Source organism: Eubalaena glacialis, chromosome 1, assembly GCF_028564815.1.
Source record: "Eubalaena glacialis isolate mEubGla1 chromosome 1, mEubGla1.1.hap2.+ XY, whole genome shotgun sequence".
Lineage (NCBI taxonomy): Eukaryota > Metazoa > Chordata > Mammalia > Artiodactyla > Balaenidae > Eubalaena > Eubalaena glacialis.
The window spans coordinates 63,135,012-63,147,363 of NC_083716.1; the positions used below are offsets into that span (position 1 = coordinate 63,135,012).

Below are 12,352 nucleotides of genomic sequence, written 5' to 3' on the forward strand. Positions count from 1 at the left end.
CTATTCACAGCCACATGGTAAGTTAGCAGCAGAGTGGCGACCAGCCTCCAAGCTTCTGGATTCCCACCACCCAATGCTGCTGCTTTCCAGGATGACCCAGGCCCTCCTAAAGGACAGGCAGAGGAGGGGGAGTGACAGAGGGAGAGAAAAGGAGGAGGGAGGACGTGAGAGAAGGAAGGAAGGGGAGGAGCACAGGATGAGAGACGCCAGCGGCCTGCCCCTCCAGCCTGAAGTCTCCTTGGCCTGTACAGATGCAGAAACTGAGGCCCAGAAAGGGCTAAGCCAAGCAACTAGTCAGAAGCAGAGCTGAGATGAGCCAGACCTAGGCTCACCTTATGGGCTGGGAAGAGGGCTGATTCCTACCCCCAAATGGACTGTTTGCTTTGCAATACCCACTTCCTCTTAGTAAAGAGAGCCAACTTTTTGGCTTTTCAGGGAAAAGCCACCTGGAAAACGCAACCCTTTCAGAACCCCAGAGCACGTGCTTGTGTACATGTGTCCCCCCACTGCCACCCCTGACACCACTGTCGTGTGTGCCCAAGTATCGGTGGTTTGGGGAGAAAAGATGATAGCTGGTATTTACTGAGTGTTTGCCATATGCCAGGCACTGTGCCGAGGACTTGACAGATATTGGCTCCTTCAAGTCCTCTCCACGATTCTGGGGTACGTGTGTCTCCATTTGGCAGAAGAGAAAGTGGAGGCTGAGAGACAATGACTTGCCAAAGCCACATACCCACTGACAGGCAGAAGTGGGATTTGAACCCAGCACTTGCTTACTCCAAAACCTGTGCATCTAACCCCCGGGCCATGCCGCCCGGGTACATCCAGCACCAGCCCTGCTCCCCACTATGCCCCCCCCCCCCGCCTTACCCTCCTGGCTATGCGTGGATTCTCTGGGTTGTCCTTCACGGAAACGGTCAGCTTGTATTCCGGGATCCGCTCGCGGTCCAGGGGCCGGTTCACAGTGACGATCCCTGTCTGGGATGTAGAGGCTGGTGAGCTGAGCAATGACCTGTCCCCTACTTTGGGCTCTGGCCCACAGAGGCCCAACTGCTCTGCCTGTAGGAATGGCCGCGAATGATCTCCCTAAATCACCAAAGATATGGTCTAGAAGGCCAAAATGGATCAGCAGGGCCTTGCCAGAGCAAGAGTGACCCACCAATGCCCAGGTCTTGCTGCCTGAAAGGGATGGTCCCTCTGAGGACCCCATGGTGACAGCAGCCGGTAACACTCCAAGAGGTCACGAGAGGACTTCTTGGTGCATCTTGGTACAAACCAAGTGGTACCGAAGCTCTGGTCCCATCCCTGCACACGACAAGCCTTGGGGTGACAGGGACCCCAGAAGTGGCTCACCTAGGAATCCAAGATTCCGTGCTTCCCACAGAGACCCCATATCCCAGTGGAGGGTAGAGACTTGAGGAGGAAGTGGAACCAACAAAAGCCCAGACAGCAGAGTAGAAAAGCCCCTAGGGCAGGGTACTGTTTTTTAGGAAAAATCCTGGGGGCTTCCCTGGGGTCAGACCCAGCCCTACCGTGGCGTTGACGGAGAAGGCCCGCTCTCGGTTGCCTGCAGTGATGTTGAAGGTGAGGAGGGCGTTGCACCCGCTGTCAGCGTCGCTGGCCAGGATACGGGCAACGGAGCTGGAGACGGGGATGTTCTCACTGATGGTGACGTTCATGGGTAGGTTCAGCAGCACGGGGTCGTTGTCGTTGATGTCCAGCACCCGGATCCCCACCAGCATCTGGGGCACGTCAGGGAAGAGGAGGAAGTGAATGAGAAGGACCAGGAGAAAAGGGGGCGCGGGGGAGATGGAGGAGAGAGGGGAGGCAGAGAACGGGATGGTGGACATGGCGGCCGAGGAAGAGGCAAGGAGGCAGGTGGAACGGGATAGCAAAGCGGTGGTAACAGAGGAAGGAAAGGTGCAGCTGGTCGTGGGGAGGAAAGAGGAAGCCCAAGAAAATGATAACAAAAAAGGCAAGAGGATAAAAACGAGGATAAGAGGGAAGCAGGAAAAATAGAGGCAGGGGTGGGATGGAAATGGCAGAGTGACAGGTGCAGAGGCCCGGCTGACAGCACAGCCTCCCCAGGGAGCTCCGTGTGGCCGTGGCTGCCAGGCCCCAGGTCCAGCCTCCACGGGTGAGCCTCACAAGGCACTCGCAGGTCTGGTAGGGGCCCTGAGGGCCAGGACTGGCTCCAGAGCAGCCTGAGGCTGCTATGGGCACGAAGGTGGCAGCGTTTATAGGAGTCTCTATGGAGAGTTCAGGGGGCAGGGAGGTGTAGCCAGTGGAATGGGGCCCCCAGACTCACCGTGGAGCTGAGCGGGGGCACCCCCCTGTCTCGAGCACAGATGGTCAGGTTGTAGAAAGCACTGGTCTCCCGGTCCAGCTCCACATCCTTCCGGACCCGCAGCACCCCTTCCACGGGAGAGATCACAAACTCCCCTGGGTGTCACCCAGGAGAAGCCAGGGTTAGCTGAGAATGGCCAAGAGTGGTGGAGAGCCCAGGACTTTCCCTGCTTCCTCTAGTGAGCCTTACTCACGAGGGTCAGGGACAGCTGGGGCGTGGGCCCTCCAGCACCCCCTGCTTCAGACCCTCATGGGACCTGCCAAGGGCTGGGAAGTGCAGGAGGCAGGAGAACAGATAACTCCTAGGGGTACAAGCGGGCAGGGGCCCACTCATGCCCTGATAGGCCTGAGATGCCAGGCCAGGGACCCACCTTGGGTAAGACGGTTATGTTGAAAAAGTGAGGGCTCCCTTTCTACACAAGCACTCTCTTTGTCACCACTATTGATCTGAAATCAATTAACGAAGGTGTCGGAAGCTTTGTCAGGTGCAATCCTTTCCAGATACCACATCTTGTAAAACAGGATATTGGGGAAGGGCAAAGCTAACCCCAAAGGGACTCCTTGCTAGTGGTGAGGCACCGGGGCAGGACGGAGTGGGAGGGATTGAGGACAGGGAAGCCCCCAACTGCCTTCCATTCAGCCCTGGTATGGAGCCACATGGAGCGCAGCCAGGGCTCTCCCAGGCCTATGGCCATCCCTTGGCCCCTAGTTGGCCCTGATTTCCTTTCTTTGAGGTTGCTGAGGACCCTCAGCTGGCCCTTTGGCTTCAATCCTTGTCTTGGCCGGGCTGAGGGGCCAGATGTCCGAGGATGTCTAGAGCAATAACCTCAGATTCTCAGGCTCTGAACTGGAAGAGACCTCAGAGACAATCCCGTGTCCTTTGGAAAATGAAGTGGGAGAGAAGGGTGATGACTTGTTAGAGCCCCCATAGCAAGTAAACAATAGAACCCAGACTCGAACCTAGGGCTCTGCATCTCAGCTCACTACATCCATGGGACTTAGCACTCAGAGCTGACCAGGGTGGGAGGGGTAAGAACAGGGAGGGGGTGGAGGAGAAGAGCAGAGGGGCAGGATGACAGGGGAGCGAGTGGGGTCCCAGTTGGATAGGAGTGCTCAGGGGGCTGAGGAAAGTGAGGGAAGATGAACGAGGGAGGAGGGGAGAGTGTGAGGAAGAGGGGATCATCTCTATGCATTCCCCCAGGAACTGGGAAGAGTGAGAAAGTTACTTCCTTCACTTTCCCTTTTGACATCTGGGGGAAAAGGCTTAGAGTGGGGCAATGACTCGCTCACAGACACACAGCACGCAAGGGTGCGGCAAGGACAGAGGCCCAAGCTCCCCAACAATTTTCTCCGCCTGCTTCTACCTACCTCGCAACTCCCTGCCCCTTCTGCCTGCACATCCTACCTCGCAACTCCCTGCCCCTTCTGCCTGCACATCCTACCTTGCAACTCCCTGCCCCCAGCTTCTACTGCTCTGATTTACCAAAACAGCCCCTCCGCGGCCCCCCTGCAGCTGGGATTTCCCACCAGCCCTTCCGCTCCCCGCAGTCCTATGGGCTACACCCTGCTTAGAGGGGCGGAAGCCACTTGAAGCAGGATTTCCTGAGGCTGATAATCCAAGGTCTCCAAAGAACAGGGGATTCCCTTTCTAGGGGTTTCCCAGCCCTGTCTCAGCCCCTGGCCACATGCAAGCAGGTGGCCAGCTGCCTTCTCTCCGAAGCAAACCACCCTGTTGATGGAAGGGAAGAGGTTCCGAAGGCTCACAGGAGTAGGCCTGAGGTGCTGGGGGCTGGGCCCAGGCTAGACCCCCACAAGGTCAGCTCAGTGGGGGAGGTAGGCAGGTCAAAGGCCCCCAAACGGCAAAATGCCCTCCTCAGCAGCTTGCCCCGGGGCCTGAAACCCCCAACACTCCACTCCTTCTGGAGATAGAGGGTTAAAAGCAGAGGCTTCCCATCAGTCATATCCCGGTCTGCAATGCTGACTTCGCTCCTATGTGCCCTTGGGCATGTGATTAAATCTCGCCTTGATGTTCTCATCTGAAAAATGGGCTAATAAAGAGGTACCATAGTAGGGTTGTGCTGGTGCTGGACAAGGCCCCGTTCACCTTGTGTATGCTGGACCCACGGCAGCTCTTTGTATCATTAGGGGCATCCTGAAAGGGAGCCCAGGCAGCCCTGTGAAGGAGCTGGGGGCTTACACGGAAGATGAGGATGTAAGAAAGGGGTCCAATGAGTGGACCTGACCAGAAAGGGCCGCTGGAGTTTCTGAGAAGGCCGGGATGGAGGGGGAGAGGCGCAAGTGACGTGGCCTGTTTCCCAACCGTTCTTTTTTTTTTTTGGCTGCGTTGGGTCTTCACTGCTGTGCGCGGGCTTTCTCTAGTTGTGTTGAGCGGGGGCTACTCTTCGTTGCAGTGCGTGGGCTTCTCATTGCAGTGGCTTTTCTTGTTGCGGAGCACGGGCTCTAGGCGCGCGGGCTTCAGTAGTTGTGGCTCGCGGGCTCTAGAGCACAGGCTCAGTAGTTGTGGTGCACGGGCTTAGTTGCTCTGTGGCATGTGGGATCTTCCTGGACCAGGGCTCGAACCCGTGTCCCCTGCATTGGCAGGCGGATTCCTAACCACTGCGCCACCAGGGAAGTCCTCCCAACTGTTCTTTGACCACGTGTCTCCTAGCAGCTTAGTGGGGCTTATAAGAGCCCAGGCAGCCCTGATGTCTTCCCACCAGCAGGAGCCCCCTCCAGGTTCAGGCTGCAGTGGTGGGAAGGTGACCTTGAAGCCGGGTGGCTTGGAGTACATCCTTTCACCTGTGGTGTCGCTAAACTGGCTTTCCAGGAAAACAGCCCTGATTTATAGTGTTTGTCAGTTTTTCAAATTACCAACATGGTGTCAGTGAACCTGGAGGTAAGGAGAGAGGTGGGGAGTGGAGGTCGTGACCCGGGCGAGCCGCTCCGGCACAGCACTAGGTCATCCCCCTCACCCCGCCCAGCCTCCGCTTATCTCCTCTGGAGTGGGGGCAGTGCTCCATGATCCCCAAGTTATCTTGGGCTGTGAATGTCTACTCTTCCTTTCCAGGGGGAGGGAGCCCCAGGCCGGGTCCGCCTGGGGAAACTCCTGGCCCCTCTCACTCCCCCAGGGGCCTGCCTCTCTGCCTGCCCCTATGAGGCCCCAAGTTCCTAGGCTGGCCCCGATCCTGTGTGCACTTAACCTGGCAGGTTCTGCTCAGGACTGCAAAGGTCCGTGGCAGGGAGCAGTCTGCACTTTGCTGGGCATGAGTGTGAGCCCTGCACCCTGGAGGCGGGTGCAGAGAGGGTCCCTTCCTGGGAGGGGCTCAGCTGCCCACCCAGCACCCACCTGTCAAGCAGACTTTGGCATCCTCCTGAACAGGAGCAGGACTCCCATGAAATGATACCACCGCTGTGTGTGTGTGACAAGAGCACAGGAGAAAGGCCCATGCTCTGCTGGTTGCAGAGCAGGAAGGTACAGTGCTTGGCCAGGGAAAGGACTTTTGGGACATGAAAGGGTGACATGTCAGAACAGAGTGACCCACCGCAAGCTCTGGACAGCAGGGGCTCCAAGTCTGGCCCTACAGAAGTGGGTTTGTGTTTTTAGCCTCTTAATTGAAAATTCATCCCAGGTTCTATAACTTCTCCTCTGCCTGCTGTGTCAGTGCGCTCCTCTCATCTCATGCCTTCAAATATCTCTGGGGTGACTACTCCCAAATACCTCTCTCCACTGCAGACCTCTCTCCTGCACTCCTGGCTTGTATATCCAAGGCCTATCTGACATCTCAAACCTAACCTCACCCTCCTCCCTACCGCCCCACCTTTCCTGCTCCTGCTGCAGTCTTCCCATCTGCTAACAGCACGGTTGCTCAGCCCAAAACCTTGGTGTCATCCTTGACTTTCGGTTACATCTCACATCCAATCAGTCAGCACGTCCTGTTGGCCGTCTATGAAATATACCAGAACTCTCACGATCTCCAGTGCCGCTTCCCTGGTCCCAGCTACACCATCTCTAACCCCAGTGACTGCAACAGGCTCCTACCAGGCATTCCCTAACCTCTATGGTCTGGTCTGAGCTCAGGAAATGGAGTGCTCCTGTTGAAATCTAAGTCAAATCACATCCCTCCTGTGCTCAAAGCTCTCCTACGGTTCCCATGTTACTCGGAGAAAAAGCCAAGTCCTCATAATGGCCTACAAGACCCAACATCTGTCTCTATTACTGCTCTGATCTCATCTCTTCTTACTCTTCCCCTCGCCTGGCTTCATGCCAGCCACTGGGCCGCTTTGCTCCTCTGTGAACAAGTCAGGCACACTCCAACCTCAGGGCCTTTGCACTTGCTGCTCCCTCTGTCTGTCATGCTCTTCCCTGGATGTCCACATGACCCATTCCTCACCTCCTTCAGGTCTTTGCTCAAATGTCACCTCCTTGCACAGGTCTTCCTTGAGCACTCTTTCTAAAACTCCAGCCTTCACCCTGGCATTCCCCATCTCCTGGCTTTATATTTCTCCATAGCACTTAGCACCTCCCAATAGACTAAGTCGTCTGCTTAACCAGTTATGTTCATGGCCTGTATCTTCCAACTGGAACATATGTTCTATAAGGGCAGGGATTTGTATCTGTTTTTTACCATCCTGTATCCTCAACATCTGGAACGTGGTCAGCAAATATGCTCAGTACATACTTATTGAGTGCTCAATTAAAAATCAGGATGTTTCACAAAGATTTGGATTTCCAGCATTTCTTTTAAAAATGGGAGGGGCTCCCCCTCCCCAACCCCGGGGCCTGCATTTCAACCTGCCCACAATCGGCAAGAGTGGAGCTGTGGCTGCTGCAGCCCCCACTACTCCCTATTCTCTTGCCCAGACCTTTTCTCCCACGTGTGCTCCCTGCATGGCCCCAGTAGTCCTTGACTTTGGGATTCCTACTCTACAAAAGTGAGTAAAAACTATCCTGAGAAATTGCTCTGGCCAGGCAAGCCCTGCTCTTCAACTGAGGAGAACAGTCGGGGTAGTTGTAAAGGCTATTAAGGGATGATGAGATGTGCAGAGAAATCTGGGTGCTCCCTGCATGTGTGCATCTGGGGGGTCCTGACGGTCTGGGGCAAGGATGCTCGTCTTTCCTCTTGCCTGGAGCCTTTTCTCTGGGTATGACACAGGGGTGTTTTCTATCAGACTCTCAAAGGAGTCTGTGACCTTCCAAGGCTACCAGCCTCTGCTCCCAGATTTCAGAGTGTTCTCACCATATTCCTGGGAGAAGATTATTTCCATCATCTTATGGATGGGGAAACTGAGGCCCCATCACACAATGGTGGGGCTAATTGCCTTGAGACCTCCTTTTTCATCCTGTTCCTGAGTGGGGTCAGGGAGAAGCCCACTGCGTCATGCCACCCCCATCACCCAGCTCAGGCCCCACTCACCCAGAGGGTCTCCATCCACGATGCTGTACTCCACCTGCCCATTGGGGCCCGAGTCCCGGTCATGGGCCAGGAAGGTCCACACTCTGGGTCCTGGTTGGCCCTCGGTGACATCAAATGGTCCCTCGTAGTCTCTGGGGAAGGTGGGCACATTGTCGTTGATGTCATTCACGTTCACAAGCACCTGAGATGATGGGTGAACTTAGTCAGGACTGCACCCCAGCCAGCCCTGTTCATCTGTAAACTAGATCTGATAATCCTGCCTCATAGGATGATGGCAGAATCATACTGTTTAATGGATGTGGGAGGGCTTTTTAAGCTATTCATGTGGATAAGTTATTGTTATTGTCAAAGTCTCTCTATGGGCATAATAATATTATTAATAATAATGCTATGAACTTCTGTTTATTGCTGTACTATGGTCATCTTTCTTCTGGTTTCATTTGCTCCTCCCACACCCTGAAACAGTTTTTTATTATTCCCCCTTTACAGAGGAGGAAAGTGAAGCTCAGGGAGGTTAAGTGACTTGCCCAGAGTCACACAGTTAGGAAGTAGAAGATCAGGGACATGAACCCCTGTTGGTTTGACTGGAGTTTGTGCTCTTCCCATGAAGGGGAGGAAGGCAGGTGTCATTATCTATCTGATAGCTGCAGCCACACAGAGAGGTTCAGTAACCCCCTCAAAGTCACACTGCAAGTTTGGGTGAGTTGCTGAGATCAGGACAGGGCTCGTGGATTTAAGCGTTTCTCCTGGAAACCCCGCTTCCCCACAGGACCTTTCTGTGACCTGTCCTACCCCACCCCCAAGTTGGGGCTGTGTCCCATCTACCCACCCACCCACCGTGGTGGTAGAGGTGAGGCGATGGGACAAGATGGGACACTGGTCCGTGGCGGTGATGATCAGGGTGTAGCGGCCATGGCTGATCTCGTAGTCCAGCTCCTTGGCAGCACGGATGACGCCCTGCAGGATAAGTAGAGGGGACGAGGGTGGATCAACAGGTGGTGGGTCTGGGGCACCCTCTGACCACCCCAAGAGGGAGGTAGGCCCTAACATCCTGGCCATGACAGGGAGCCCCTGCTGTCCTCTAAACCGGGCCCCACCCAACCTTTTCATCCTCCCGTACTGGCTGCCCCCCCAGTTTCCTCCCGGACTCCATCTCTGCTCTGCTCCCACCCCCATGGTGTCACTGAGCTCCCCTCCAATCCCTTTAGCCAGCTGACCCTCTTTCTGGACCCCGCCACCAGCCGCTGACCGTGTGCCTGTCGATGCGAAAGGTGTCGATGATGTTGCCTGCAACGATGGCATAGGTAACTGTGCCGTTGGGGCCCTCATCCAGGTCTAGTGCCTGGATGGTGACGAGGCTGGCATTGATTGTGTCCGGGCCCTCATCCAGTAAGATCTCGTAGTGGGGCTGCTGGAACACGGGCGCGTTATCATTCTCGTCCACGATGGTCACGTACACGTGGGTGGTGGCCTATGGAGAAGAGCATGATCAGGTTCCTTGGTCAGCTGGCTAGAGGGTTTGAGGTGGAGCCAGCTGGATGTATTCCTAGGCTGCACTTACTCAGTGTGATCCAACATGGTGAGGGAAAGGGAGAAGGATGAGAGCGAGGGAAGTCACAGGCTGATAGAGGAAATCACAGAGGCTCTGTCAAAAGCCAAGCTAGGTAACTACTTAGGTCCAAGATGGCACTTGCACCACCACTCTTGTTGTCCATGACATCACGAATCAATCATGGCACTGCTGAGGCCAGATGCAGCCTCAGGATCCGTGTTAGCACACTGATCTAGGATTATAATTGGCATATGAGATGAACTGCAGTAACTGCCTCCAGCCCATAGCTTTTTTTTTTTTGAATTTTATTTATTTTTTATACAGCAGGTTCTTATTAGTTATCCATTTTATACATATTAGTGTATATATGTCAATCCCAATCTCCCAATCATCACACCACCCCCCTCCGTGACTTTCCCCCCTTGGTGTCCATACGTTTGTTCTCTACATCTGTGTCTCTATTTCTGTCCTGCAAACCGGTTCATCTGTACCATTTTTCTAGATTCCACATATATGCGTTAATATACGATATTTGTTTTTCTCTTTCTGACTTACTTCACTCTGTATGACAGTCTCTAGATCCATCCACGTCTCTACAAATGGCCCAATTTCGTTCTCCAGCCCATAGCTTTGACTGGGCCAGGGCCTTACTGACCCTGGGCCTCCTTCCAGATCACAAAAAGCAAGAATGTGATGTACTCAGCCCACCCATTTAAGCTTCACCCATTGTTCATGTAAATGGAAGCAGTGCCTATTTTCAGCATTTTTGAGAGGAAGGACATCGGGTTTGGGGCTACTACACGTGCAGAATTTGTTGAGCTGTGAAAAATAAAGCTCATAGCGCATGACTTCACTGCAAGGACAATTTCACTCCATATTCTCCTGTGATTGGCCATTTTTGGCTGATGCTTGGTCCAATCAGACCACAGGTAATATTTAGCCAATCGAAACTCAGCAAGCAGCACTCAAGAACCATTGAGAAATGGTTGATGTGGCACTTCACAAGCAGAAGAGATAAATGGAAGAAAGAAATTAGCCATGTGCTGGTGTTCTGTGTCCCTCGGCTGCCCTCCTCTCTTCTCTGCTTCTCTACCTGGGAGGATGTCCTCTGTGGACTGCCTCACCTGGGCTCCTTTGCCATCTGGCTTCCAGATGGTTTGGCCAATGGGAGGTCCCGGCAGAAGACAGGAGGAGAGGTGGTGGGGGCATTTCTCCCTCACTCCCTCCTTTCCTCACTGCAGTTCTGCCAGAGGCTGTGTTTCTCCTGCTGGGTGGCCCCTCTTTCACGCCTCTGGCCCTCACTGGGCTCCAGTCACCTCATGCCTTCTTCTTGTCCTTCTGCACCCGTGGGTGATAATGGCTTCCTGCAGTTTTTAGTCTATGGGTGCTTCACCAGCCCTCTGTAAACAGTCCCTCCATTAAACTTTCTTCAGTTGAGTCCTTTCTGAGTGTGCCTTCTGTTTCCTGCCAGGACCCTGACTCATACAAACTGTAATTAGTGATTAATATAAAATAATAAGGTTATAACAACTTCAAAAACATCTGGGTAGAGAGAATGTGACCAGGCCATTGCCAAGGGCAGGGAACAGAAAGCAGGTGGTGCAAAAAGCTGGATGTAGACAACTTGTGTGCACCTTTTCTGGGGTCTGGCTGGCTCTGGAACCACCTGTGGAAGGATGGACAGAAGACTGTCACTGCCCCTGCGGAGGGCATGAGTCCCCTGAGCTGCAGCTCTAGATCTTGGCAGGGGGAGGGGCGGGGGGGGCGGGGCATGTTAGGTGGTTGCTGGAACTGTTTCCAAAGCAGGTAGGCTTGACAGCCTTGAGATGGGGCTCTGTAACCTTGGACATGTCACAGAGGTCCTTTCTGGACCTTTTCTGCCTGTTAGTAAGGGACTTGACTTGTTCTTTAACATCTCTTCTGGCTCAGACATTCCGAGGATCTGGTCTGCCATCATCAGTCTGAATCCCTCCTCCATCAGGGAGGTATTCCTTTGGGTCTTAGAGTCTCAATGAATCTTCATAAAAATAACAATCGCACAGAGAGGGAAAATGCATTAGTTTTACATTTCCCAAACTTTCCCACTGGAGTGGAGAGTGAACCTGCACTGAGTTGGGGAATAGCCTGAAGCATTTGTCTCAAGAATGAAATACCTTTGAAATCTCTCCTGTTATCTTTGAAAGCTCATATAAATTTCGCAATCTTTTCCATAATGTGTTTGCATTAGTTTCCATTAAAAATGGTGGTGGAGGCCCCAAATATTTGAGTAAAGTTGACTGTCAAGGAAGGCCACCACGTTCATCTTGTGGCTCTGCACACAAGATACAGCTCTGAGCACTTACCACTGGCGAGGAGCCCAGCATTGCATCCTCCCGAGCCCCTTCGGCCAGCAAGAGCACACGAGTGCCGCCCTACAGGAAAGGGCTGGATTCCAGCCTCACCAATGGGGGTGGTGGTACTGACATTTCCTACTTTCCCAGACTCCTGGAAGTGGGTCTAACCATCGTCCAGGCTGCAGGGGCTGAGAGTGGGGGGCTCTAATAGTGCTGCCCCATGGAGCCCCTTCTCTCTGAGACCAGGACTTGAAAGAGGAGAGAGGTATCGCCAGCAGTGCCAGTGCTGGGTGGGGTGCAAGAGCAAAGGACTAGAGGGGGGTGTGTGTGTGAGAGCATCCTGCAGACATCTAGGGTGCAGGGAGTAAGAGAGGCTGGGGCCTGGGTGAGAGGAGTACTGATGATTTTCTGTGGGACACACTACCTGATGTTACACACACACACGTGTGTGTGTGTCCTAGTGTAGGGGTGTGCCAAGCCTGCTGGGTACTCCTGCACCTGTGCCATGTCTGTGTGTGTGTGTGCATGTGCACAAGGGTGTTGCAGGCTCTGGAATCTACAGTCAAGCCTGCCCCAACTCACTCACCTAGCTCTTTACAAAAGTTAGATTTCATCCATCCATCCATCTATTCATTCATTCAGTCAGTCAGTCATTCCACTACTGGGAGTGCCAGGATCTGGGCTGGGCTGGAGGACATCAGGTACAA

At 53.9% G+C, this 12,352-nt stretch overlaps 1 protein-coding gene across 1 annotated transcript in view; it reads right to left on the minus strand.

Annotated features, from left to right (window-relative positions):
- Positions 1-12,352, minus strand: part of CDH23 (cadherin related 23) — a 428,638-nt gene that overhangs the window by 24,362 nt on the left and 391,924 nt on the right. The window contains exons 39-44 of the mRNA XM_061181180.1: positions 9,010-9,231; positions 8,598-8,717; positions 7,761-7,941; positions 2,309-2,442; positions 1,533-1,742; positions 871-978 (exon numbers count right to left, since the gene is read on the minus strand). Coding sequence (XP_061037163.1) covers positions 871-978; positions 1,533-1,742; positions 2,309-2,442; positions 7,761-7,941; positions 8,598-8,717; positions 9,010-9,231 — 975 coding nt within the window. The remainder of the gene's footprint in view (positions 1-870; positions 979-1,532; positions 1,743-2,308; positions 2,443-7,760; positions 7,942-8,597; positions 8,718-9,009; positions 9,232-12,352) is intronic.